Raw genomic sequence first — 26731 nt, forward strand, 5'->3', positions numbered from 1 at the left:
CTGGCTGTTTGTACATCACAGGCACCCAAATTATGGAAAGCAACTTTGAGGCACTTCTTTCTATGGGGTCAGATGATCCTGTCCACAAAACCAGCCAACGCCTTGGACTTCCGAAACACAGGCTGTGTTCCATCTTTTATTTACTCCGAGGGACTCATTTGTAAGAGACTTTGTTCTGAATAAAAGCAGTAATTTTCCACAGACTATACATAGTGAAACCCTGGAAAAGGAGGAGGAGGAGATGGTGGAGGAAGGAAGTGGGGAGAAAAAGAAAAATGGAATAACTACTCCAAGTTCTCCTGCTTTACCTTTGCACAAATTTGTTTCCATGTGTATAACACATGTTGTACAGTGTCCAGTATTTCAATGAGTTAACTTTCTGTGAGTCTTCTGGTTTACATTTTAAAAAGATACAGGTCATTAAGACAACAAAGCAAGTTGCTGTTTGTGATCAGCTGCCTCCAATGTGATGATCAACATAAACGTTTGTGGTTCATGGAGAAATCTCCTTCACCAGAACCCATCTTGCCATCCATCTTGAACTGATGAAGAACAGTGCTGATTTTATGTGGTTCTATTCGTTTCTGTAGCAACACGTGGATACCAAAAGCACACTTGTAATTTCTCTTAAAAATGCTTAACTTGGCAACGACGAAAACTAAACAACACAGGGAGGGATTGTAAGGAAGATGGCCACATCTAGGTGTTGGTCTGGGCTGGACTGCAGGAAGGGACCTGAGTCAGCATGGTTCTTTATTTGGGGAGGCTTCTGATTATTCACTTCCAGAAACGGCTTCCCTTTCATTTCTGCCAAGTCCCTCTGCTTCTGAGCGTGTGCTGTGTGAGAGCCCACATGTGTCCCTGAGGCATATGAGTGTCCCATGGAAGAAAAGGACTGACTATCCGAGACAACCCGCTTCTCTCCATGGCTCTATCCTATCCCTTCTCACTTCCCAAGGACTTCCCTCCTTCAATTAATTCTTTCTCTCCTAGGTCATCAGCTTCTTCATTGGCTCAATCACAAAAGTGTACAAACATTATTTCTTCTTGGTATTGAAAAAAATAAAACAAGTCCTTGCAACTCATATCCCCTTATAATTATTACCCACAGCCCTCCTCTTCTTCATAGTAAAACTTCAAAATAAGTTAGCTACACACTTTGATTCTTTCTCTCTTGCATTCACTCTCCAACCTCCTCCCATCCGGCTTCAATTCCCATTTTTGAATGATCTCCACAGTCACTAAGATTTTGTTGTCAAAGCCAGTGGACATCTATCTGTTCTCATGCAACTCAGCTTCTGATAGGACTTCGACACAGTTGACCATTCTCTGCTCTTGGCTTTCGGGATCACCAAGTTTTCCTCCTGCCTTTGGGCTGCGTCTCTCCAGATGTTTTGTTGGTTATTCATCCTCTACCTCTCTCTAGATGTGGAAGCACCACAGGACTCAGTTCCCAGCCTTCTCCTCTTTACACTCTCCCTGGATGATTTCATCCATCCATGGTTTTACATAGTACGTGAACGCTGAAGAACCCTGGTCCTGATGACTCCTGTGACTTTCACATTCACACACACAATTACTCTCTTGACATTTCCACACAGATATTTAATAGACATCTCAAATTTACTGTTCTAAACTCGTTTCTCTTGGACTTTTCCATTCGCAGTAAATGACACCACTATTGAGCCAGATGCTCAAGTCAAACACTGTGAGACATCCTTAGTTTCTCTTCCTTAAACCCTATCTCATCTCCTCCCCATATTCCACCTATCAGCAGATCACATCAGTTTTATTTTCAAGATATTTCTTTAATTGTTCAACTTAATCTTTATACACACTTCTACCTCCAAATCGTCATCATCACTCATTCGGACTATCACAATGGTCTTCCTGCTGTCACTCCTGCCCCTGCACATCCTGCACAGAGCAGACAGAGTTTATAAAAAAGAAGAAAAACCAGATTGTATCATTGCCCTGTATAAAGTCTGTTAATATTTCTCACTGCTCTGGGAATAAATTCAAACCAACCCTCCCACAGTTTGCATGGCCCCATATGAACTACCCTGTCCTCCACTTCTCAACCACCTCCTTCCGCTTCACTCTGCTTTAGACACATTGGCCTCCTTGATGTCCCTCTAACATATCCAGCCCTTTTCTGCCTCAGAAACTTTGCCTCTGTTCTTTCTGCAACATTTAACCTCCCATATCTTCACTGATTGGCTTTCATCCATTAACACTAACATTGTTGGCATTTCTTCAGATGTGTGTTCCTTCCCTTTACCCCCAAACCTGTTGGTCAAAACACCTTATTTCCTTGGAAGCACTTACCATTATTGAGAGTTAACTTGTTCATCCGATGGCATGTTCTGTGTCTTTCACAGATAGAATGTAAGCTCCCTGAAGGCAGAATCCTTGCCTGTCCCCTTCACTATTGATAACAGACCTAGCAAGGTGTCTAAAATGAGAGCACCCAATAAGTATTTGTTCGATGAATTCATTCAACAGCTCTCACTAGAACTCCCTACTATGTGCCACCTACCATTCTAAGTTCTTGACATTTATCTGTGAATAAAACAGAACACAAATCCCTAATATTTTAGTGGGGGAGATGGGCACTAACCAAGACATAGTCAGCAAAAATACAGTAAGTCTGAGGGAATGGCAACCCACTTCAGTATTCTTGCCTGGAGAATCCCATGGACAGAGGAACCTGGTGGGCTACAGTCCATGGGGTTGCAAAGAGTTGGACATGACTGAAACGACTTAGCACACAAAGCTGATTAAGTGCCGTGGAAGAACTGTTTCTGGGGAAAACTTAGATCCTTTCTCCAGTCTCTTCCCTTTGTGTGCAAACTGGAAAAGGCATGTGCTTTGCACACTTGAAACCTTGGCTTCTAGAGATGAATGATGACACTCTGAGCAATTTACCTCTTTTAAGGCTCAGCTCCCTTAACTGTAAAATAGAATAATACCCATTTCTCAAGGCTGGTGTAAAGAACAAATGAAATAATACAGATTTGATACTATCTCATCTCTTCCAGTCACCCACCCTCACCCTATTACTCCAAGAGCAGGAGCCAAATGGTGGGGTATCTCCTCCCTCTCTGAACCCCTAGCACGCTTTCAGACAAAATCAACCCAAATTGCTGAAAGCACTCGGTATATCTGAATAAGTACAGGGTTGGCCAAAAGTTCGACTGGTTTCTTCTGTTATATCTTATGAAAAAACATGAACAGCCTTGTGGCCAACCCAACATGGGGACAAACAAGTGTACGGATAACTGCAGAGCAAACAATCAAAGCCACTTTTACTCAGAAATAATGCTTCGTAAACATTTCTTCAATTGTAGTTTTTATTAATTTCTATTTTTGGCTGTGCTGGCTCTTCATTGCTTCATACACTTTTCTCTGGTTGTGGCAAGCAGGGGTTACTCTACAGTTGCGCTGCAGTACTTGGGGTTCTCCTTGCAGTGGCTTCTCTTGTTGCAGAGCATGGGACTCTAGGGCTCTCGAGCTTCGGTAGTTATGGGGCTTGGGCTCAGTAGTTGCAGTTTCCAGGCTCTAGTACAGGCTTAATAGTTGTGGCACAGGGACTTAGCTGCTCCATAGCATGCAGGATCTTCCCAGATCAGGGATCAAACCTGTGTCTCCTGCATTGGCAGGTAGATTCTTTACCACTGAGCCACCAGGGAAGCCCAGAAAATAATGCATTTTAAAAGATAGAGTGGGAAGTCCTCACCTTTATTAAACAATTATTTTTCCCTTTTTATCATTTAATTCCATTTTTACAGCTCCTACTGTTAAAGATGGAAGGGTGTGCCATCCATATAGTCTTTCTTATCATATGCAGAAGTAAAATCACAGAGAGAGTTATTTTATAGGAGGATAGAACATTTATTTCAATGGAAACACTAATCTCTATTTTCATCATGCTAAAGTGTGTGGTTACAAATGATTTTCCACAAAACACTATATGTAATAAGCAAAAAATAAGTTAATACAATGTAAACCTTACATACAGTTTCATCAATTACCAGGTTTAGGAACACACAAGCCATTTCAGACTCTGGAGCTACGTTTAGTTTAAAAAAAATTGCAAACACTCAAACCTTATCAACCCCAAGTAAGACACTAAAGAGCTATTCAAGACTTCTTCCAACCCATCACACAAATACATTTTTATTTTTGGTTACAGTCCCCTGCTATGCACAAGACCATTGGAATGCTGTTAACAATTACACATTTTTGAAAAACGGGACAAAGCAAAGCAAGGAGATAACATGCCAGCCTTACAGAAGCTGTCTTGAAAGTGCAAACTCTGCATTTGCTCTTCCTGAACCACTAGGATAATAAGCAGGGGCACCTCGGACAAGGGCAGGGTCACGAACATGCTTTCTCTATCACACCGGTGGGACATTGACTGGAACCAGGTCTCCATGCCTTTGAAGATACCTCCGGTTTTCAACAGGGAACAGACTTTCAACTAAATATAGTGCAAATCAAATACCGAGGAGCAAAGAACGACAGAACCAGGCCTGCCACCGGTCGACCCCGCGGCTTCTTCACCGGGCACCGTGCCGCACGGTGTGGGGGCAGGCGGGCCCACCCCACTGAAGCCACATCTGTTTAGGTTTTGATGTGCTCGGTGGTGCGGCGGAGCGAGTGCAGGGCCACCACGCAGCAGCCCCGTAGCAGGGCCCCGATGTTGTAGAGGGGATCCGTGCCCCCCCTCTGAGTACTGAACGCCCACAGCACGGTGGGGACCACGGGGGCCCCCACGGCTAGCAGATCCACCAGGAAGCTGCGGCTCCAGTAGCGCCCGGCGATGCCCCCTGCGCGGGCCAGGGGGCCCGGGCCGTCCAGCCTCCCCTCCTCCTCCTCCGCCGCCGCCTCCGAGCCCGCAAAGTCCAGCTCTCTCATGAGGCGGTTCCCACGCGCCTCGGGACCCGCCGCGGGGGACGGGGTCTCCACGGGAGACAAAAGGATGGCCGAGTTTGGATTCCGGGGAGTTAAATCGACCACGAAGGCGGAGATGGGCTCCGGGAAGCTTTCGGTCGAGTCGTCCCCGGACTCCTCGTCGGGGGTCGCGGCGCTGGAGGAGGGCCAGGGGTCCTGCAGCCGGAGCACGTGCCGGAGAAGCTCGGAGAAGGCCGGGCTGTAGGGCACCACGTCGGTCTGCACCGCCCGCTCCGCCACCGCGCGGCGCCCTCGGCGGCCCACCGCCGCCGCCTCGCCGCCCAGCGCCACGACCTCGGCGCCGGGCAGCTCCGGCTCCGGGATGGCGCCTGTCACCAGCTCCTCCAACACATCCTCGCCGGGGGCCGCGCCGTCTGCCCCCAGCAGCTCGCTGTCGGCCCCTTCTTCCGTGGCCGGCTCCTCCGGGGACAGAGCATCCTCCGACGGCCCCAAGGCCGCGCCGAGGACTAAGCCCTTCTCCGGGGACTCACTGGGGAAGTCGAGGCACAGCTCATCCCTCAGCGAGCCGCTGTGCGCCATCTCCATGCTCTGGAGGAGCGACTCCAGCTTCTTGTTCTGAATGTTGATGTCCACAAAATATTTCTGAATGCCTTTGTCTTTATCGGCCAGGCTGCTCCGCATCGTTTCGATGACCTGTTTGAGCTGCTTGATCTCCTTCCGGGCCTCCTTGAGGGCCAGCTGGGCCTCCACCCGGTGGCACTCTTCCTCAATCCAGTCCTCACGCATTCGGGCCAGCTGGGACTTCAGCTCCACGATCTCACTCTCCCTAGAGCCAGAAGACAAGCGCCGCTCAGGAAAAAAAAAAAAGTCAACTCTGACACCCCGCCTGGAGACCATGCTCTCCCACCAAAACATACAGGTTATGTAAGTTTCTGTTTTTTTTTTTTTCTTTCTTTTTAAGGTATTAGCCCTGAACTGCCCCCACCTTTTAATTGTAAAATAGCTAAAATAACAGTAACTAGAAGCAGGATAAAAATTTTGCTATGATAGTTTTTCTCTCCTTTTTCATAGTGTCCATTCTATGTCTGACATGGCACTAAGTACTTTTCAAGCATCCTGCTTAGTCGCTCAGTCGTGTCCGACTCTTTGTGACTCCCATAGACTGTAGCTCGCCAGGCTCCTCTATACATGGGGATTCTCCAGGCAAGAATATTGGAGTGGGTTGCCATGCCCTCCTCCAGGAGAACTTCCCAATCCAGGGATCGAACCCAGGTCTCCGGCATTGCAGGCATATTCTTTACGGTCTGAGCCATCTTTCAAGCATTATCCTCTGTTTAATACAGACTACTTTTATTGCACTTTGCCTTATCATGCTTTGTAGATACTATGTCTTTTACAAGTTGAAGGTTTGTGGTAACCCTGCTTTGTCAGACACTGGTTAGCATTTTATACCAATTAGGATATTTTTAAATTAAGGTTTGTACATTTTTTTAGGTATAATGCTGCTGCTGCTGCTAAGTTGCTTCAGTCGTGTCCGACTGTGGGACCCCAGAGACGGCAGCCCACCAGGCTCCCCCGTCCCTGGGATTCTCCAGGCAAGAACACTGGAGTGGGGTGCCATTTCCTTCTCCAATGCATGAAAGTGAAAAGTGAAAGTGAAGTCGCTCAGTCATGTCCGACTCTTAGTGACCCCATGGACTGCAGCCTACCAGGCTCCTCCATCCATGGGATTTTCCAGGCAAGAGTACTGGAGTGGGGTGCCATTGCCTTCTCCAGTAGGTATTTGCACACTTAATAGACTCCAGTGTAGTAAAATAACTTTTATATGTGCTAAGAAGTGAAAAATTTCATATAACTCACTTTATTGCAATGGTCTGGAACCAAACCTGCAATATCTCCGAGGCAGTCCTGTATTTAATATTGGAAATTATTTTATTAGAACACATTAGAGTCTCTTAGCCTGCTTTAATCTCCATAGCCTACTCTTTCATATGTCCACAAATCAATCTGTGGAAGGAAAGTCTATATCACTTTTAATTATGTGTCAAAGGCAGAAGACAGACTGATAAACTTTAGCACTGCAAAACAGTTCTGATCATATTCCAATGATAACTTAAAAAAATTTTTTTAAATCATAAAATGTTACATGTTTCAGGGACTTTATGAAATGTTGATAATTCGGTCTCTTCTCAGGCAAGATGATATTAGATCCATCCTACACTGAAGGGAATGGTTAGCTTCTTCACAGGACAGTATTTCTAGATATTTGTCAAAAAAATTTTTTCCTTACATATAGTTTCTTCCTAGTCAATGTAAATGTATGTCCTCATTCTCAGTGAATATGACAAGACCACATAGTCAGGATCCTGACATATTTGAAGAGATGCTGTACGTATTGCTTCTTTAAGTTTAGGCTTGACTTTTCTCTAGTGTCACTGCCTTTCCACACCTCCCTTCCAGAGATTCAAACTGTCCCAGAGAATCCTCAAAACATAAACCAAGACTTCCAGAAAGTATGATCTGACTCATGTCACCGTCAACCCTGGTCAGAGCTCTCAGAAAAACTACCAAGCAAAAATCTGGCCTGTCCCAAGACGTCAAAGGTCTTTTCTCTCTGAGATAAGATCTCTTAAGCTTGGGCTGTTGCTTTTCTTTTTTTAAATTACCGTAACACGCCGCCAAGAATAATGAACCTTTTCCTTCAGCACAGAAATAGCTTGCAGGAATCACAATGCACACGGCCATCCACTCTCTGACACAGATAAACAGGGCTTCATAGGGGCCAACTGTGTGTGACCCCTTCTACTGGAAGTACGGCATTGTTCCTACAAGTGTTCTGTCCTTTAAAAATAGCTCTGCACACATCCAGCTCTTCACGTCAAAGCTAGACACACCCAGGAAAAGCAGAGGGTCCCTTCAAATCCAGGAGGGTTCCCTGAACTCCTGAAAGAGTCAATTCACTCAGGATTATCAAATGACTCTTCTGAGAGACTGATTTAAGAAATCCGACAAAAATTAAATAAAGTCATTTTTTTTCTTTTCTACAGCGTGGGTTCACATTTCACTTTATGGAAAAAGAAAGCGTTCTAAACCACAGTGTGCAAGGAATGCGAATTCACCTCTCATGCAGTCGGCGCTCAGACTCCTTGAGCTTGGTCTTCAGGTGTCTCACCGTAACCTCTTTCTGCTGCAGAGGAGTCAAGTACTGCTCAGGATTTGGGGGTTTGACACCATGATTTTCACCACAGGACATGTACCTTCCAGACCGCCTGAAACAATCCAAGTAAACGAAATATTACTTTTTCTATAAAAAAGGAAAGTTAAGGCACAGCTAAAACAGCTTGAGAAGAAACGGCAGCTGTGTGCTGGGATCTTAAAGCCCAACAGTGAGTGGCCTCACTTTGATCCCTGGGTTGGGAACATCCCCTGGAGAAGGGATAGCCTACCCACTGGAGTCGTCTTGGGCTTCCCTCCTGGTTCAGACGGTAAAGAATCCACCTGCAATGCGGGAGAGACCTGGGTTCAATCCCTGGGTTGGGAAAATCCCCTGGAGAAGGGAACAGTATTCTTGCCTGGAAAATTCCATGGACAGAGGAGCCTGGCAGGCTACAGTCCTTGGGGTCGCAGAGTCAGACATGACTGAGCGACTTTCACTTCTCTTCACTTCAGAAGGGGGACAGTCATCCACCTGCCACTCTTAGGACTCTGCATAACTGGGAAGATTGAGGGCGGGGCTTTGCCAAGGGGGTGGGGCCAGGAGAGGGAGATTTTCTGTGGCTTAGGGACGATCTCCTGTAAAATAATGCACAATTGTCCAGAGACCCGCCTGTCAGTTCAGAGTAGGAGGCTGTTATGTTAAAGGACAATGAGCGGGGGCAGGAAGGGAGCGAGATGACCTCGCTTCCGCACAATGTGCCACTTGCCTAAAGATCTTGATTATTGTTGGTTGAATTCAGATTGTTCTGATATCAGTGCCTGACGTGAGTGTGCTGATTTGGTGTAAAGTTTCCTTCTTTTGAAGGGAAAAAGACTGGTCTACTCGCACCAGATAGGGTTTGTAAGAGAGGCATCCGGCGCTCTGTGAAGCTTCCTTCACTGGAGTCCTGGGCCCCTGTCAGGCCTGGCTGAGAGCGGGGCATCCCTCCTGGTCTAAGAAAGCTGACTATGAGACCTGGATGCCTCGGAGGAGGAAGATGGAAGGAGGAGGGCTAGCAGCTTCTTCCCCAGTTCAGGACCTGGGCCAAGCCACCGCATCCGCCCTGCTGGCCCTGAGCCTGCGCTCTATCCAGCATGGCCCATGCCCAGCATCCAGTTCCCAGCTGGCCTGCTAGGGCCCATCTGGATGTGCAGTCCCTTTTTTCTGCAACCTTGTGCCTTCCAGGGACTAATTCATTCCTTGCTTGACCTTCAGATCTCATTTCAATTTCGCTTTTTCAGAGAGGCCTCCTTTGACCCCTCCAAATGGATCCCGTGTCCACCTTTTTTAAAGTTTTTTTTTATGCATATCATTTTAAAAGTCACTATTGATTTTATTACAGTATTGCTTCTGTTTTTATGTTTTGCCTGTGAGGCATGTGGGATCCTAGCTCCCTGACCAGGGACTGACCCTGTACTCCCCTGCACTGGAAGGCAAAGTCTTTAACCACTGGATCGCCAGGGAATTCCCAGTTCCCAGCTTTTACACAGAATGACAGGTACTTGCAGAATAACCCTAATGCATTTCTGTCATTAGATGGCTGCTGTTTTTCTTCTCCTCTGGGCATCAGCACGGGGACCTCTGTTGTTTACGTCTCTGTTCCCAGTGCTTCACACGGCACTGGACACAGTGTGGTACTCAGTAAACATCTGGTGTTTGAATGAACCAGCAAACACACGAACGACTCTTCCCCATTCGGAGGGAAATGCGTAGGACTGTCCTGCTGCTGCTGTGCCGTTTCTCCTGCCTAGCCAGTGATTCCTGGGACTGCTGAGCCTTGTTAGACATTGAGGCTCCCGTCCTTTCTGCAGCAGCCCTTGAAGGATGCTTACTGAGTGCGGGAAAGTCAAGAGATGTGTCATGTTGCAGAACAAGGCAGGGGATTGAGAGTCGGATGCATGCGGGCTCAGGCTCTCAGTCGTGTCCGACTCCTTGCGACCCCATGAACTGTAGTCCGCCAGGCTACTCTGTCCTGGTGGATTCGCCAGGCAAGGATACTGGAGTGCCATGCCATGCCTTCCTCCAGGGGATCTTCCCAACCCAGGAATCGAACCTGACTCTCCTATTTGGCAGGCAGAATTCTTTACCACTGAGCTACCAGGGAAGCCACCACGAGTTTTATATGATGGACAGGGAGGCCTGGCGTGCTGCGATTCATGAGGTCGCAAAGAGTCGGACACGACTGAGCAACTGAACTAAACTGAGCTGATATATATGTATATGTGTATATATATATATTTTTTTTTTTTCTTAAAGAGAAGCTTACAAGTAGGACAAACTAAGAACCATGAGTCGGGAGACAGACGGCACTCACCTCATGACAGGGCTACAGTCGCTTCCTTTGTACGAGCCGGAGTTGCTGCTGCTCGGGGAAGAAGGCGCATAACTGGGGTGGATGTTAACCGGGCTCAGCTGGTTCCTGCAGAGCATGGCCAGAAGGTCTTTCTCCCGTGGGGAGGGTGGGCTATTGCCAGACTTGTAGGACGAAGCTCCATTGCTCCGCCCATGGGGACCTCGACTGGGAGAGAAGCATGAAGCATGTTAGAGTCCCTGGGGCCGGGGATACCAAGTGCGAACGTTCTATTCCTTCTTAAACCTAGTCATTACCGAGGAAATCCAACCTATAGGGGTCAACCCTATAATGGTTAGAGCAATGTGGCTTTATGAGCGCCTTCTTCCCACCTGCCTGATATTTTCTTTCCCGTGTTATCAGCACAGGGCTCCCTCCCTCTGCTGTTCTTTCAAATAGTTTCTGACCATAAAGCTTGTTTTGGATTAAACCCAGCTGCCTGCTAAGAACACAAACCATGTAAAAGGTTGCTTTGGTTTAGTTTTGTTCCAGAGGCTGTTTTAAAGATGTGGCGTCTATTTCAGTATACCTGTTTCTTCTTTAAAATAATCAGGTTTTGTTCATGTTGGGTCAGAAAACTGGGGTGGATCATTTGGAGGAACAGGGAGAAGGAGTTTGCCCATAAGGAAGAAGGAAAAAAACAGGACAGATAAATATAACCCACATAAATGCATCGTCTATAATTTTAACCACCCATATGTTTTCTTTTTCTTTCTACTCCCAATGACTTGTGGTTCTTTTAGTTGCTGAGTTGTGTCCAACCCTTTTGGATGGTGTGGACTGAAGCCCACCAGGCTTCTCTGTCCATGGGATTTCCCAGCAAGAATACTAGAGTGGGTTGCCATTTCCTCCTCCAGGGGATCTTCCCACCCCAGGGATGGCACCAACATCTCCTGCATCGGCAGGTGGGTTCTTTACCACTGAGCCACCTGGGAAGCCCCCAATGACATAGCAAAACCTTTACCATTTGACTGCTGAAATATTACCCCTTCCTTTTCTTTCCCTGCCTCTTGTCTTGCCCTCTCAGCAAGGAGGCTGTCCCTGCAGTGAAAGCAGCTTTTCCAATGTGCAATTTGAGTGTCATTGGCCTCCTCAAAGCCATTCAGCTTCCAGAATAAAATCCAGACTCCTTAACACAGTGCCCAAGGTCTGATCCCATCCCCACACCACCGCATTCAACCCATCCTCTCTCTGCCCCTCCTCCCCCCTTCCCCTGCATTCCAGACAATTTAATTTCCTGATGGTCCATGCTCTCCATCATCCTTTTAATTCTGAACTTATTTTCTCTGTCTAGAATGTTCTTCTGCTCCCTACCCTGAGCCTCTGGATACCTCCTACTTCGAGACAGATGGGAACCTTCTCCAAGCAGCCTCCTCTTGACTCTTCCTTCTCTAGGCTGGTGTAGGTGCCGTCCCCTGGGGCTTCCCAACCCGCTGTGCAGAATTCACCATGGAACTTATCACACTGCATCACCATGGCAGGCTTGTCTGTCCTTCCCACCAGACTAGGGCATCCTGAGGGCAGAAAGATAGCTTGTGCTCTTACATCCCCACTACCTCCTAGCACAGGTAGGTTCTCCCTAAATGACTGCTAAGTGAATAAACTGGGTTGAAGTCCTAGCACTGCCACTTACTAGGAACTTAGCAAGTAAGCCACTTACTATTGGGGATATATGAAAACTTTCACAGAGGTGATGGAAATAAAGAATGCACGTTGAATACAATGGATAAGCTGTTAAGGCCAATTCAACTGCAAGGTACTATTTTTGGATAATCTTGTTTGAACTTCTCTGTTAATCTAGTTCCATAGATTTGACACTCCCTAGTGTAAGGAATGGGGCTTCCCAGGTGGCACAGTAAAGAATCTGCCTGCCAATGAGAGATGCAAGAGATGCTGCTCTGATCCCTGGGTCGGGAAGATCCCCTGAAGGAGGAAATGGCAACACACTCCAGTATTCATGCCTGGAGAATTCCATGGACAGAGGAGCCCAGCGGGCTACAGTCCATGGGGCTGCCAAGAGGTGGACACAACTGAGTACACATACACACAAACCAGTGTAAGGAATGGGCTTTCTTGGTGGCTCAGTGGTAAAGAATCTGCCTGCCAATGCAGGAAACATGAGTTTGATCCCTGGGTCAGGAAGATCCCTTGGAGAAGGATATGGCAACCCACTCCAGTATTCTTGCCTGGGAAATCCCATAGACAGCTGGGCCTGGTGGACTAGAGTCCATGGGGTCGCAAAGAGTCGGACACAATGACTAAACAACAACGCAATGTAAGGAAGCATCTTAAGAATGTAGAAATTACTTAAATAGGATAGCACATCTATGTCAGGAATATATCTTGATGACATTACAAGGAAGTAAAAGGGAAAATGATACTTTTCATACAGTAGGGCTGCTTTTTGACAGTCTCTCTTTGCAATTTTGATTGCAAGTGTATCCAACAGACACATCTCACTGAGAAACACCAGTGAATGTCAGTATAAGTGTGTGTGCTTGGGTCTACTTGGCTCCAAAATTGCAATTACTTAAAATCTGATACAATTTGAACCAGCACTCAACCCAGTAAATCACATATAAATGAAACATCATGAAATTCTAAAGTTAAAAAGTTCTTTCCTTTTGAAATCATCCAAATGGACTCTGCCTCCTTTTTTTTGTGAAAGGGGACACTTTATTTGGAACAGATGGGCTGATGGCTTTGTGACAAACCAACTTCAGCAACTCTGTGGTAGGGGCGGGGCAGGAAAGAACATGTTCTCTGGCTTGGGAGGTGCTTCTCTCCGCTTCACTTCTAAGTCTGGCACTGACTGGCCTGACTATTTCTTCATGTGGCTATGAGACATGTGGAGGGTTAACCATTACAAGTTAGGAGAAAAAGTAAAGCACTACCCCTCGTGTTGATCCAGGGAATTCTTTACCGAGAACCTTCTGCAACCCAAGCTCTGTTGTAAGGGCTTTATGAACATTGTTTCACTTAACTTTGACCATCACGGCAATAAGATTTATGACAGTAAGGCTGGTCAGATGATCATTTTCCTTTTACATTACATGAAGTATGGGAAGTACTCAAGTTATGAGCAATAAATGAAGCTCAGCGGGGAGGAAAGGGCTTTCCAGGTGGTGCTAGTGGTAAAGAACCCGCCTGCCAATGCATGAGATGAAAAAGACTCATGTTCTATCCTTAGGTTGGGAAGATTCCCTGGGGAGGGCATAGCAACTCACTCCAGTATGCTTGCTGGAGAATCCTATGGACAGAAGAGCCTGGTGGGCTATACTCTAAGGGGTCACAAAGAGTTGGACTCAGCTGAAGCAATTTAGCATGCACTCAAGCAGGGGAGAAAAAGAAAAAAAAACTGGTCTAAGAAATCACAACTCAACTGGGATTTAAATCCAGGTCTCTTAACTCTACAGATATGTCTCCATCTTTCCACAAATGGAATATATTGTTTGGGGCTTGTAAACAGGTATACTAGCAACTGGCGAGGTATGTGGTTATTAACCTGAAGAATTCACCACCAACTTTTTTAGTTTGGTGCTTGCACTAAGATGTATGATTAGTGACATACAAATTAAATGATTTTGTAAGAATTCCTCTGCTATACAAAATAAAGCAAAAACTCTTCAAGCTATCATACACTACTCAAGTACAATCGAGTCTTGAAATGTATTTCAGGAAATGAGTTACTAGGCTGTTTGTAAGAGCTAACTTTAAAAAAAGAAACTGCACGCTTTAAATGATCAGTTCTGTCCCTTACATTTAGTTCAGTTCAAACGCTAACTTATGTGGGTACAAACATGGGTACAAACGTCGTGGATGATGATTAAAAAAAAATTTCAATGGAGAAACAGGATTCCATGCTTGTCAAGGCCGTGCGAAGGCAAATTTGACACTGCCTTCCTAGTCCTCCCCAAGTCTGTTGGACTGGTGGCTAAGACGAACACAGCCCACAGAGAGAGAGAATTCTGCTACTCTGTGCCCCTTCCTGCAAACCTGAACCAGTAACTGGAAATGAGAGAAACAGGGAGGTGAAGAAGGGATCCTCAGAAGGCACCCAGGGAAATCTCCCTTCGCCAGCCTTTGCCCTTTCCTTCAGGCAACATCCTCACCCTTGCCCTCAGCATCTTCATCATCACTGTCACAGGCTGAACAATATCCCCCTCCAATTCACAGGTGGAAGCTCTGACTCCCAGCACCTAGGAATGTGACTGTATTTGGAAATAGGGCTTTAAAAAGGGTATTTCTGTTAAAACAACGTGCTAGGGTGGGCCTCAATCCAATATGACTAGTGTGCTTATAGGAAAAGGGAATTTGGACACAGACACAGAGAAAAGACCATGTGAGGGAAGAAGGATGAGATGGGCACCTACAAGTCAGGGAGAGGGGCCGCCGCAAGAAGCCAGTCCTGCTTGGTCTTGGATTTCCAGCCTCCACAATAGTGGAAAGTGAACTTCTGCTGTTTAGAGCTCCCCAGTCTGGTTTTTTTTTGTTGTTGTTGTTATAACAGCCTGAGCAAACTGATATGAAAATCACCATCGCCGCCGCCACCACCACCACCACCACCATCGGCCGTGGCAGCACCAGCATCTTGCCCATTCATTAGTATTATTTTTATCACTACTGACTAAAAATAACCATCTAATGACTCTTTTCCTGACTTCTGGGCACTGTGTTAAGGGGCTTCCCAGGTGGTGCTGGTGGTAAAGAACCCTCCTGCCAATACGGAAGACATAAGAGACACAGGTTCAACCCCTGTGTCATGAAGATCCCTTAGAGAAGGGCATGGCATCCCAGTCCAGTATTCTTGCCTGGAGAATCCCCATGGACAGAGGAGCCTGGTGGGCTAGTCCATAGGGTAGCAAAGATTTCTCAGTTCATTTAAATCAGGAAGGTGAATGCCATTATTACCCCATTTTCCAGAACAGGAAACTGAAGCTGGGCACTCTGGGTCTTTCTTGTACCTAATAAATGATAGATGCTCAAGTCAAACCCAGGTCCATTTGACTCCAAATCCTGAGTTTTTTTTTTTTTCCTTTTCAATTCTAGCTGCCTCTAGTCAGATTAGAGTTTGGGTTTAAGAAAGAGAATTTCTCAGAAAGACCAGTGAGTTGGCCTTTTCTAAGAGGAGGTCTGTGGAAATCTTCCAAGTTTTGTTTGTGAAGTGTGAAAGTGTTAGTCCTTCAGTGGTGCGGCGACCCCATGGACTGCAGCCTGCCAGACTCCTCTGTGGGCTGCCATTTCCTTTGTTTGTGAAATCACCCGTCAAAAATATTCTCTTCAGGACTTCCCTGGTGGTTGAGTGGCTGAGATGCCATGATTCTAACGCAGGGGTGTGCTGTGTGCTAAGTCACTCCAGTTGTATCTGGATTTTTGCCACCCCATGGACTGTAGTCTACCAGGCTCCTCCGTCCATGGGATTCTCCAGGCAAGAATACGGAGTGGGTTGCCATGCCCTCCTCCAGGGGATCCTCACCCAGTGATGGCACCTGCTTGTCTTACGCCTCCTGCATTGGCAGGCGGGTTCTTTACCACTAGGGGGGCACCTGGGAAGCCCAAAAGGATCATAAGCTCTTTAAAAGGTTAGTGTGGATACCAGGAAAGATTGAAGGTGGGTGGAGAAGGGGATGACAAAGGATGAGATGGTTGGATGGCATCACCAACTCAATGGACATGAGTTTGAGTAAGCTCCGGGAGTTGGTGATGGACAGGGAGGCCTGGTGTGCTGCAGTCCGTGAGTTGGACACGACTGAGCGACTGAACTGAACCAGCCCATCCAGAGAAGCTGTCCTCAACACGTGGTCCTGAAGAACACACAGATTACGTGAAACACCCGCACCATTCCATCCCAGAAATCCACTGATGGTGCTCTGTCTGTGCCTGGGTCAGATTTTTAAAAAGTGAGTGTAATGGACAGAACACTTGCCTATTTCAATTTCCTGTCTATTAAGCATATATCTGATTTGCACATAATTATATTAAGCTACTTTATGTTTAAAACATTAACTTTCCACCACTGAGGGAATTCATGGGTTCCAGACTAGAATATTTTCTCTAAGTCAGTCAGTATACCTGACATAACCTTGAGATTTAATGACAGACTCAAATCCCTTTGAAATGCTTATTAAAATTGGTTTGCTCTTCAGGCCATTTCTTTTTTCTTTTGCTTCTCTGTTCTTTGATGCCTTGCACCACAGGTATGTACTAATTCCTTGAATGGGTGAGGTAACTGGCTTATTCTCAGAGCAAGCCATATCTGATATGTACAGAGAATGTCTATAGTCTCATCCTGTGATCCCAGAGGCACTTTATTTCCAAAATACACGGTATTTGGAGATAGAACAATTGTTCTTCACTGCAGACTTCACTCTTTAGTTACAAGTTTGTCTGGCTTCAGCTTTGTTTTTAACAATAAAACTCTGCACTGTGGGCCTCAGATCCCTTTATAAATATTAGCCACATCTTCTGCTCACCCAAGAGAAGTGGGAAACATTTGCTTGCTCAGTCCTGGAAATGCAAGCAGTTAGAAACTAAACAGTTTTTCTCCAGAAAAGGGAACCTTAAGAATCATGTGGTCCAACCTCCTTTTTATACATTCAGACACTGTGGTCCAGGACAGTCAAGGGACCAATCCCCCCCAGTGTCATGGGACTCACTCCATCGCTTTGTTCAGGTCCCTGCCCAGAGCTAACCTCATCATACAGTCTCCCAGAACCAGCCTATCCAGAATATACCACACACTGTAGGTCTCTGTATCCTTTTTCTGTACATTAAAAAATATATATTTATATTATTTACATGCATTCATTATCTTTCTCTCCTAGAACAAACATAGTTTTCCTAAGTTTTGTTTACTGCCATATCTCTAGAAACTGCCTCATAATAGATGCTCAATAAATTCTAATTGAATAAATGAAGCTACAGATGGCAGCAGAGTATCCTGGGGCTGACAACGTGTCCCACCAAATGTGAACGGTGGCCCCCTTTTTCCTCCTGGTCCTTCTCTCCCCCAATCCAAACAGCACCAATCATGTGCTGATGTTTACTGTGCTTTAAACACAGTAAACACACTTTACTCAATTAACTAATTTAACCCTAACTATAAACCCTACAGGGCTTCCCAGGTGGCTCAGCAGTAAAGAACCTGCTTGCTAAAGCAGGAGATGTGGGTTCAATACATATGTTCAATCCCTAGATCGGAAAGATCCCTTGGAGAAGGAAATGGCAACCCACTCCAGTATTTTTGCCTGGGAAATCTCATGGACAGAGGAGCCTGGCAGGCTCCAGTCCATGGGGTCACAACAGAGACAGACACAACTCAGCAACTAAACAAAACAAATAAACCCTATAAGGTGGGTAATGACTATTACCCTACTTTTCCGATGAGGACACTCAGGCATAGAGAAGCTGAACAACTTGCTGGGGGGCCACAAGGCCTGGGGTTGGTGGTGCTGGCATTCCAACCCAGAGCCCACAGATGTCACTATTCTGTTAGACTTCTTTTGGGGAGTGGGGGGCACCCCGACCTATAACTTTATACTTTCTTCACCCCTTCCCCAAGTGAATATTGGGGGTGGCCCAGAGGGTAACCATGCTTATTTTATGCTTCTTTCATGCTTCTTTCACAAAAAGGAAGCTCAGCTAGAGGCAAGAAAAGGGTGAAGCCTGAGGCTTTACAGCCAAGAGGACAGATTCAAGAAGGTGGAGGCTGGGTGGGAAGTGGGGACGGGAAGACCTGATCCATAGGTGAGCACACAGGTGGGGGCCGGAGGGGCAGGGCTCCCCGAGCCAGGGACGGGATGAGGGGGGAGTCCCGCATGAGCACACGCGGGGCCAACCACGTGACCACGGCAGGTAAGGCTGGGCAAAGTACCCATCGTGAATCACTGTAAAATGCCACCAACCCCAAACCCATTCACTGAAAAATCACAAAACGGAAATGCACAGCAGTAAAGCCAGGTGTCTAGGAAAACAGGTTAAGGACACGTAAGACACCCGTGCATCGCGTCTAACGAAGACAGAGCTGGAGCTGGAGGCGGGCCTACTTGCGTGAGAAAGAGGACCGCTTGCTCCCGGCGGCAGACATGGGGACCTCAGGAGCCGAGATGCTGCCGGTGCTGCTCGAGGAGCTAAAATCGGCTTCACTACCTGAAAAAACAAAGGCGGGGGAGAAGCATGAAGGACGGGAAACTCGAAACCCGGGAGTCCGCTGGCCGATGCCCTGCCCTCTGAGGTCCCCGGCTCCCGCGTTTGCACTCGGACGCGGCACGTGGCGGGGTTCCAGCGCTCCCAGGCTCCCAGCGTTTTCCTCAAAGCCGACGAGAGGAGGCGCAGGCATGAGGACGGCGTTGCCTAAACACAGCCTGGAAGCACCGGGAGGCCGGTTTCCTAGATGCTGGGCTTCCCGCGGACGAGCCGCGGTCACCCGGTCCGGAGACAGCGCCCGCCGCTCCCTCCCGGTTCCCCGGAACATGAACACGCCGACCCCAACGTTCGGCAGCATGAAAAGCATGCTTGTCAGCCCAGAGCGGTTTTTCCAGGAGAGTTTATCTTTCGGCTTTGCAGTCGGCTAGCCGTACTTGAATTTGGCACGTTAGGGTCTGGAGATAAACAACCGGCTCGAAATAGGAGGAAAGCCTGCGCTCCAGATAACAGCTCCAAGCCCCGCTATCTGATCTCCACTTCTCTGACGGCAGCTGCAGCTTTTCCATGAAGAACACAACCTTAACAGAACAGCAGGAACTTAACATTTCCAGAGAGTTGTGAAAAAAGTTCACAGTGGCCAGTGATGGAACCTGGGAATGATCATTGAAATTTGAAACCGCAGTTTTTGGGGGTGGGTGGAGGGGTTGTTTATTAGTTTACAAAGATCACAGTACGTTTTAAGCACAGACTAGGGTTCAGTGTATAATTGAAAACATGCTGTGTGGTAGAATAATTAACATAAATTCATTTTTAACAAAACAAAGTTTTGAAATAGTAATAATGAAAACATTCCATGGATTGCCTGGAAGTTCAGGGGCGTGGAAGAGGTAACAGGACAACAGGAAGAAAGAGGATTTTTTTTTTAAGATGAAATTCCAAATGCTTTTGCAAAAATAAATCGAGGCACACAATTTTATCTGATCTTGTTTCTCAACTCCTGTGCCATAATTTGTGACTCTTCTGGCCTAGAACTCAGAACCAGATCACATTTCTGACTGAGGAAACTATGAATAATGTAAATCCCTTGAGTTTCTGCTATGCAGTGACTAGTAATCATTATTATTTTGAATTTAATTTTATTTTTTAGGCTGCGTTGTGTGCATGTAGGAGCTTAGTTCCTCTACCAGGGGTCAAACCCATGCCCCCTGCTTTGGATGCACAGAACTTTAACCTCTGAAGTCCTGATGATCGTGACTCTATTGAGAACCTACTAGGTTCCAGGCCCTTGTTCAAGATTCTTTCTATTCCTTGACCTATTAATCTTGACATCTTTGTAAGGCACATATTAATCTTGTCTTCTACTGTTGAGGAAGCAAAAGCTGATTTATTTGCCTAAGGGTTGTGGGGGATGAATTCTGTCCAGGACCAAACCCCCATACTACCCCTGTGATAACATGTCCCATGAAGACCGTAAAAGAAGCGGAAGCTGGGGAGGTTCCTGAATCAACTACCATCTCCCTGACAGCCAAGATGAGCCACAAGGGCAAGAGGTGGCCAGATCGGCCCACTGATGAACAGATGCTCTTACTGATGGCGTGTTTTGGTTTTGCTGAAGGGGGAAACAAGCAAGGCAAAGAGAAAGATCCCTTGTCTGGTTTCTAGGACCTCCCGGGAAGGTCAGCCTCTTCTGGAAAAGAGATCAGGAAGGACCCCTTAGGGCAGATGACAGCTGTGAATCCCAGCTCCCAGCAGAATTCTGGGAGGATCAAGGTAGCAATTTATCAGAACCAGGACTGGCTATTCCTTCTGGATTTGAGACTTTGTCTAATGATGTAATGAGCTCCCAGAAGCTCCTTGAACTTAATTAGTTGCCTCTGAGTAATGCGTTGGCTAAACTATAGTATTTCACAGTTTCAAGGACTCGTGATTGGTAATGCTACCCAGGAACACAGTAGTCCTGACAGTCTACTCCAACTCTGTCTGCTAGCAAATTACCAGGTTGGTTATAAAATGATAAAGGTGGATGATTTTCAAAAATAGGTCCTGTGGTTGCAGCCATCAGGGTAAGATATTATTTTCTGATGTAAAATTATTACTCTGAGACACCCAATTTTCATTCTTTAAAAGGTATGCAAAGACCCATCAATATAATTTAACTGCCTGCATAAAAATGGAAATTCTAGAACAGAAACAGACGTTTACTGAAAATCCATTGTTATTTAACGATGCCTCTGACCTGCAGTTATTGTGTGTGTGTGACCTGCAGTTATTGTGTGTGTGTGTGTGTGTGTGTGTGTGTGTGTGTGTGCGCGCGCGTGCTAAGTTGCTTCAGTCGTGTCTGGTTCTTTGTAACCCTGGCCCCATGGACTGTAGTCTACCAGGCTCCTCTGTCCATGGGATTCTCCGGGCAATAAAACTAGAGTGGGTTGTCATGCCCTCCTCCAGGGCATCTTCTCACCCAGGATCGAACCTGCATCTCTTGTGTCTCTTGCACTGGCAGGTGGGTTCTTTACCACTAGCACCACCGGGGAAGCTCCTCTGCAGTTATTACGTACCCTGAACTGAAGGGACCATGTTGTTCTAAATTTATTGCTACTGGCACTCAATATATTGACTTGTTAGTGTTTGCAGGGCCTAAGGGCACTTTGTTCCTGTGCTTTTCTAACTTACCTTGTGCACATCAGAAAGAGACTGATAAGACCCATCCAGGGTACAACTGTATTTAGGACTATCTGAGTAATATTATAGTGAAGAATGTAAATGCTACTTACCTATTTCTGTTGATGACTTTTAAAAATATAAACTATTTACAGTTTGCTTATTGTCATGTAAAGTCAATGCACTCTTTAAAAAAGGGATATACAGAAAAGTCAATTTTACTATGGCGTCTGAATATATTCTCCCCATTTACTGAACAGGGTAACTAAGAGGACAGCTGGAGTCCTGAAAACCTCTTATGTACCTATTAGCTGCAGCAAAGATACCAAGAAGGAGAGGCACTCTTTATGTATTTCCTTTAAAGAGTGCATACAGCTAGGCGATTGCAGTGGGTGCTGTATGTAATTCAATGCGCTTGTGGGTTACTGCTACTGCTAAGTCGCTTCAGTTGTGTCCGACCCCATAGACAGCAGCCCACCAGGCTCCCCTATCCCTGGGATTCTCCAGGCAAGAACACTGGAGTGAGTTGCCATTGCCTTCTCCAATGCATGAAGGTGAAAAGTGAAAGTGAAGTCTCTCAGTCATGTCCGACTCTTAGCAACCCCATGGACTGCAGCCTACCAGGCTCCTCCATCCATGGGATTTTCCAGGCAAGAGTACTGGAGTGGGGTGCCATTGCCATACGAAGAGAGCCCAGGTTCAAATCCCACCTCTACTGCTTATGAGATGGAAGACGTAGTAGGCACATTACTTCACCTCACTCTGCCTTGATTTCTTAATCTGTACATGGAGATTGATAATCATAGCACCCAACTCATGGGGTTATTGTAAGCAATGAGTATCTATCTCCTGTCTCAGAAAAACACCTGATCAGTTGTAAGCTCTCAAAATATGTTAGCTGTTATTATTACTCTGCAGGACTTGAAAAGGCAATTTTTATTATACTATGCATTTCTTTTGTGGAAGACTTAGAAAACAGCAATGATCCAGGGGGGAAAATATAGCCTATAATTCTGTCACCAAAAAATAACCTTTTGGTATATAACTATTCAGCATTCATACTTAATACATTATTATGTAACCTAATTGGTTTTCTTTTAATAAATGAATAACTTTAAAGCATGGCATATTTTGTTTTATTAAATCAATGAATATGTAGGCCAAGTTCATTTTTCTATGATTAATAGCAAACATTATGTACCAGAAATCATCGTGAGCATCTTTTACATGTTAAGTCACTTATTTTTCATGACAGGACAGACTCTGTGTGGTAGGGACAGCTATCAGACCATTTTAAAGATACGGAAGAGAAGTTGAGTGACACACACCAGGTAACACAATAAGAAGTGGAGCCAAGAGGGAAACCAAGCCGTCTAACCCCAAAGTGCCTGCTCTTAAACCCACATAGGCTTAATGGATACCCTTGAGCGTACAGATTTACATTCTTGTTTGATTATTTCCTCAGAATAAATTCCTAAAAGTAGAACATTTAAACCACATTATATACTCATTTTAAGACTTTTAATATATATTCCATAGGGATTTTTTGGATGACACGAGCCTAAAGCAGTTTTGGGGGACAAGGAAGTATTTGCCCCCATCTGCCGGTATGTAGACACCTCTTGGTAAATCTCTGATGTCACAGGGACTGCTTCAGCAAAGCACAGGGGAAAATATTTGGTCACTGAAGAGCTGTGCTTGAAAAGCTGAAGGGAATTTTAAAATGTACATATCCAAATCAATATCCTCATCAATACTGTCTTCAAATAGGTACTGGGGTAGGTGGAGCAGAATGACCTCTGAGATACCTTGCAATGCTGATGTCTGCTGATTACACTCTGGGCAGCAGACAGCACCTTCCAGCCATAAAGGAGCTGTGCTTGCCGGCCTCCAGAAGCTCTGTGGGTTTTTGTTCAGTAGTGCTGCTGGATTCTCTTGAGAGGCCTTACTTTTATTCATAACCTTAGGGTAATGAGCATTCTGTGCATGTGATGGTAAGGCTGGGAATTAGAGAAGTAAGGGAAAATGGAAACAAAAAACATGGGCAAAATTTACTGATAACTAGATGCATTTTTTTAAAAACACTGTCTGTGATCCAGTCTCTTAGGACATTATTATTTTTGCCTGCTTTCAGGACACTGTGGATTCCTCATTCATCAGAATATCACACAGGCCTCTGAGAACTGAGAACTCCTAACGTCTACGAAGTGGTAATAAGCCATCCTAAACCACTGCTTCAAGCAATCCCAAACCTTCCTTTATCCTTTGTTACCACAAAACAATCAGATTAATTCAGATTGGCCACCTATATCTCCACCTCAAACACAATCAGCAAATTAAAAAAAACACACATACAAAAACCCAGACCCCTATCAATTCATCTTCCAATCCCCCATCCCCACACACAGTTACACAGATCTTCTATTTAAGGATCTCCAGGGAAGGGAGAGGAGCAGTTTTCACTAAGGCCAAGTAGCACTATTAAGAAGCAGCTGGAGCAGTGGACATGTGTAATTACAGATGAAGCTACTCCAAGTCTATTTAGTAGCACTGACTCTTAGCTGCAGAGCTTAGCAATGGGGGCCCAGCCAAGGAATCCAAAAAATGCTTCACCCCCGAAAGAGGATTTTTGTTTTACTTATTGCAAACTAATCCCAAAACTTCCATAGGTATTTATGTCAGAAAGGGAATATCTGATCTAAAGATCAACAGATTGATTGAAATATACCACTAAATATGTTATAAATATTTTCCTTCAGTTTATTATTTGTCTTTGAGTCTACTGTATTGTTATGTACTTACATTTTGTTTATAGTTATGTATTTAGATTTATCAATACAAAATTATTCACTTCTACATACTTTAAATTTGAACTTCTATTTATAAATGTTTATATATGCTTTTAAATGTATGGTACTTCCATATGAACATCAATCAGAATGAAGATAAATCTTTTCTGAGATTATGATAAAATGGAAATGGTATTTACAACCTTTCAGGAAGACATGATCTGATATTTCTTGCATATCAGATCATGTCTGATGTAGAAGTGAATAATTTTGTATTGATAAATCTAAATACATAACTATAAACATAAATCTAATTACATAAAAGTAAAATAGTAGAGTCAATGACAAATAATAAACTGAATGAAAATATTTATAACATATTTATAGATAAAAGGCTAATTTCTTTAACTTACCTAAAGCTCAAACAAATTAGAAAAAAAAAGAGAAAAAAAAAGAACAGAAAAATGGGCAAAGGACATGAACAGTCAGATGGCAGACAAAGAGAGAAAAACAACCTATATACCTGAAATGCCATACAATCTCACTTATAAAATTAAAAATGGAAATGAAAAGATTTTTTTCAACAGATTAGTAAAAAAAAAAAAAGTCAGAGTTTGCTAACACTGGTTCTGCTAAGGGTTTTGGGGAAAAACACTAGTGTGAATTGGTGCAATGTGTATAAAAAAGAAAACTGTACTCCTGGGAACTTATCCTGCACAGAAGCATCCAAAAAGACAAGTGAATTGTCCATTAGTATTGACAGCTTAAGTCGGGCAGCACAGCAAACTAAATGGATACTCTACAATCATGAAAAGGGGTGACATGCACCTGTGTGCGCTGAGATGGAAAGACCTCTTACTTCACCAGGAAAGCAAGTTACAGAAGAGCGGATGTGGCATTCTTGCTTCTCTGTAAATAAATCTTTAAATCATAAACTGCTACATGTACAGAACATTTTTCTTGGGGAACAAAAAGAGATCTGGTAATAATGGTTTCCTTTGAAAATAGGACAATGAGGATTTAAAGACACTCTTATTTTCATTTTATAACTTCCTGAGCCATCCGGCTTTTTTCTAACCAAGTGTATGTATTATCCTTGCTATAAAAATTATAAGTAGGGGAATAGTACAATTATGGGAAATTGATTTTTTCCTTGAAAGTCTAAGACTTTAAAAGAAAATCATCATATAATAAAAGTAATCACACCATATAATGCAGTATTATGAGGGTTTGGAAGTCAAGCCACTTGGGTTTGAATTACGGCTCTTCTGTTAACTCTGTGGAGCCTCAAGCAAGTTGTTTACCCTCTCTCTGCCTCAGTTTCCTCATCTGTAAAACAGGGATGAAAATATTAAGAGTAGGTAGTGCTAAGGGACTGTGGGGGTTAGGTGAAACATGAAAAGAAATGAAGACAGTGCCTGGCAAAAGCTATTATTATTTCTAAGTAGAATTATTATTTCTAGCTAGAATTATTTCTAACTAGAATTACTGGTACAGTGGCTTGAGGGCTGGAAGAGGGATTTTTCAGGCATTGTTCCCTTAAAAAACCCCACAACAGGAAATGCTTTATCTCGAGTCAGGCATTTTTATAGTCACTCTTTACAAATGGTGGTCTTCCCTCAGTGGAGAGCATGTTTCTATTTTTAACTGTATGTGTGTACGTGTGTGTGTACACAATAGAGTATGTAATAAAGATCCACAGTCCTGAGCTTCCCTGGTGGGCCAGTGGTTAAGAATCTGCCTCGAAATGCAAGGGACACTGGTTCGATCCCTGGTCTAGGAAGATCCTGCATGCCGAGAAGCAGCTAAGTCAGTGCGTCACAACTATTGAGCCTGTGCTCCAGAGCCCATGCGCCACAGCAGCTGAAGCCCGGACCCCTGGAGCCTGTGCTCTGTAACAAAAGAAGCCACACAATGAGAACTCTGCGCCCTGCAACGAGGAGTAGCTCCCGCTCATTACAACTAGAGAAAAGGCCCACACAGCAACGAAGACCCAGCACAGCCAGAAATAAATAAATAAATAAATCAGATTGTATTAAAACAACATCCATGGTCCTAAAACAAACTCCACATGGACGGCCTCCAAAAATCTCTAGAGTTGCTCCTGCATTAGAAGCCTACTTTCAGAAAAGCCCAGGGAAAATGCCCACACCTTTACAACAGCTCAAGTCTTGGCAAAGGCCAGTCCCCTGAGAAAGGGAGGGAGGGAGAACGGGAGAGGAGGCATAGAGGGCCAACAGGTCAAGGATACCAACCCTCAGGTTCGCTCCTTTATCTTGGCCTGGCTCAGCTACCTGTATTTGGCAGAAATACAATCTACCTGCCAACCAAGAAAAGTAGATGGAAGAAATGATAAGCAAAGAGCAGAGAATCAATAAACTTCCTGAAGGGAAGAGAAAGTGAACATTTCTGACCAGGGCAAAAAGCTTATTAATCTCCCACAGGGCCTGAGGATATAACTAGCATCCTCTACCTCACCCCCAAGGAAAATTAAGACTCTGCATTGGTTAACCTCAGCAGAGTACAGGGCAGGAGCATGGGTCCGTTTGGATTCGTGAACAATCCTCCAAGTTCCCTGGGCCTCTTATCTTCATTACCAATAAATAAATGTGATCCTGCCGATTTGTCAGTGATGGCCAAGAGGTGAATGATAGAGATCAATCAGTTCAACCTAAG

The 26731-nt window shown here is 45.0% G+C and overlaps 1 protein-coding gene across 5 annotated transcripts in view; it reads right to left on the reverse strand.

Annotated features, from left to right (window-relative positions):
• Positions 1-3720: 3720 nt before the first annotated feature.
• Positions 3721-26731, reverse strand: part of LOC120860675 (syntabulin-like) — an 87686-nt gene continuing 64675 nt past the window's right edge. For all 5 annotated transcript variants that reach the window (XM_040236423.1, XM_040236422.1, XM_040236425.1 and 2 more), the window contains 4 exons: positions 18509-18611; positions 10428-10631; positions 8037-8186; positions 3721-5743 (listed from right to left, as the gene is read on the reverse strand). In XM_040236423.1, the coding sequence (XP_040092357.1) occupies positions 4627-5743; positions 8037-8186; positions 10428-10631; positions 18509-18611 (1574 nt within the window). In that variant the 3' untranslated portion in view covers positions 3721-4626. The remainder of the gene's footprint in view (positions 5744-8036; positions 8187-10427; positions 10632-18508; positions 18612-26731) is intronic.

The sequence above is a fragment of the Oryx dammah genome, unplaced genomic scaffold (genome assembly GCF_014754425.2).
Source record: "Oryx dammah isolate SB20612 unplaced genomic scaffold, SCBI_Odam_1.1 HiC_scaffold_11163, whole genome shotgun sequence".
NCBI lineage: Eukaryota > Metazoa > Chordata > Mammalia > Artiodactyla > Bovidae > Oryx > Oryx dammah.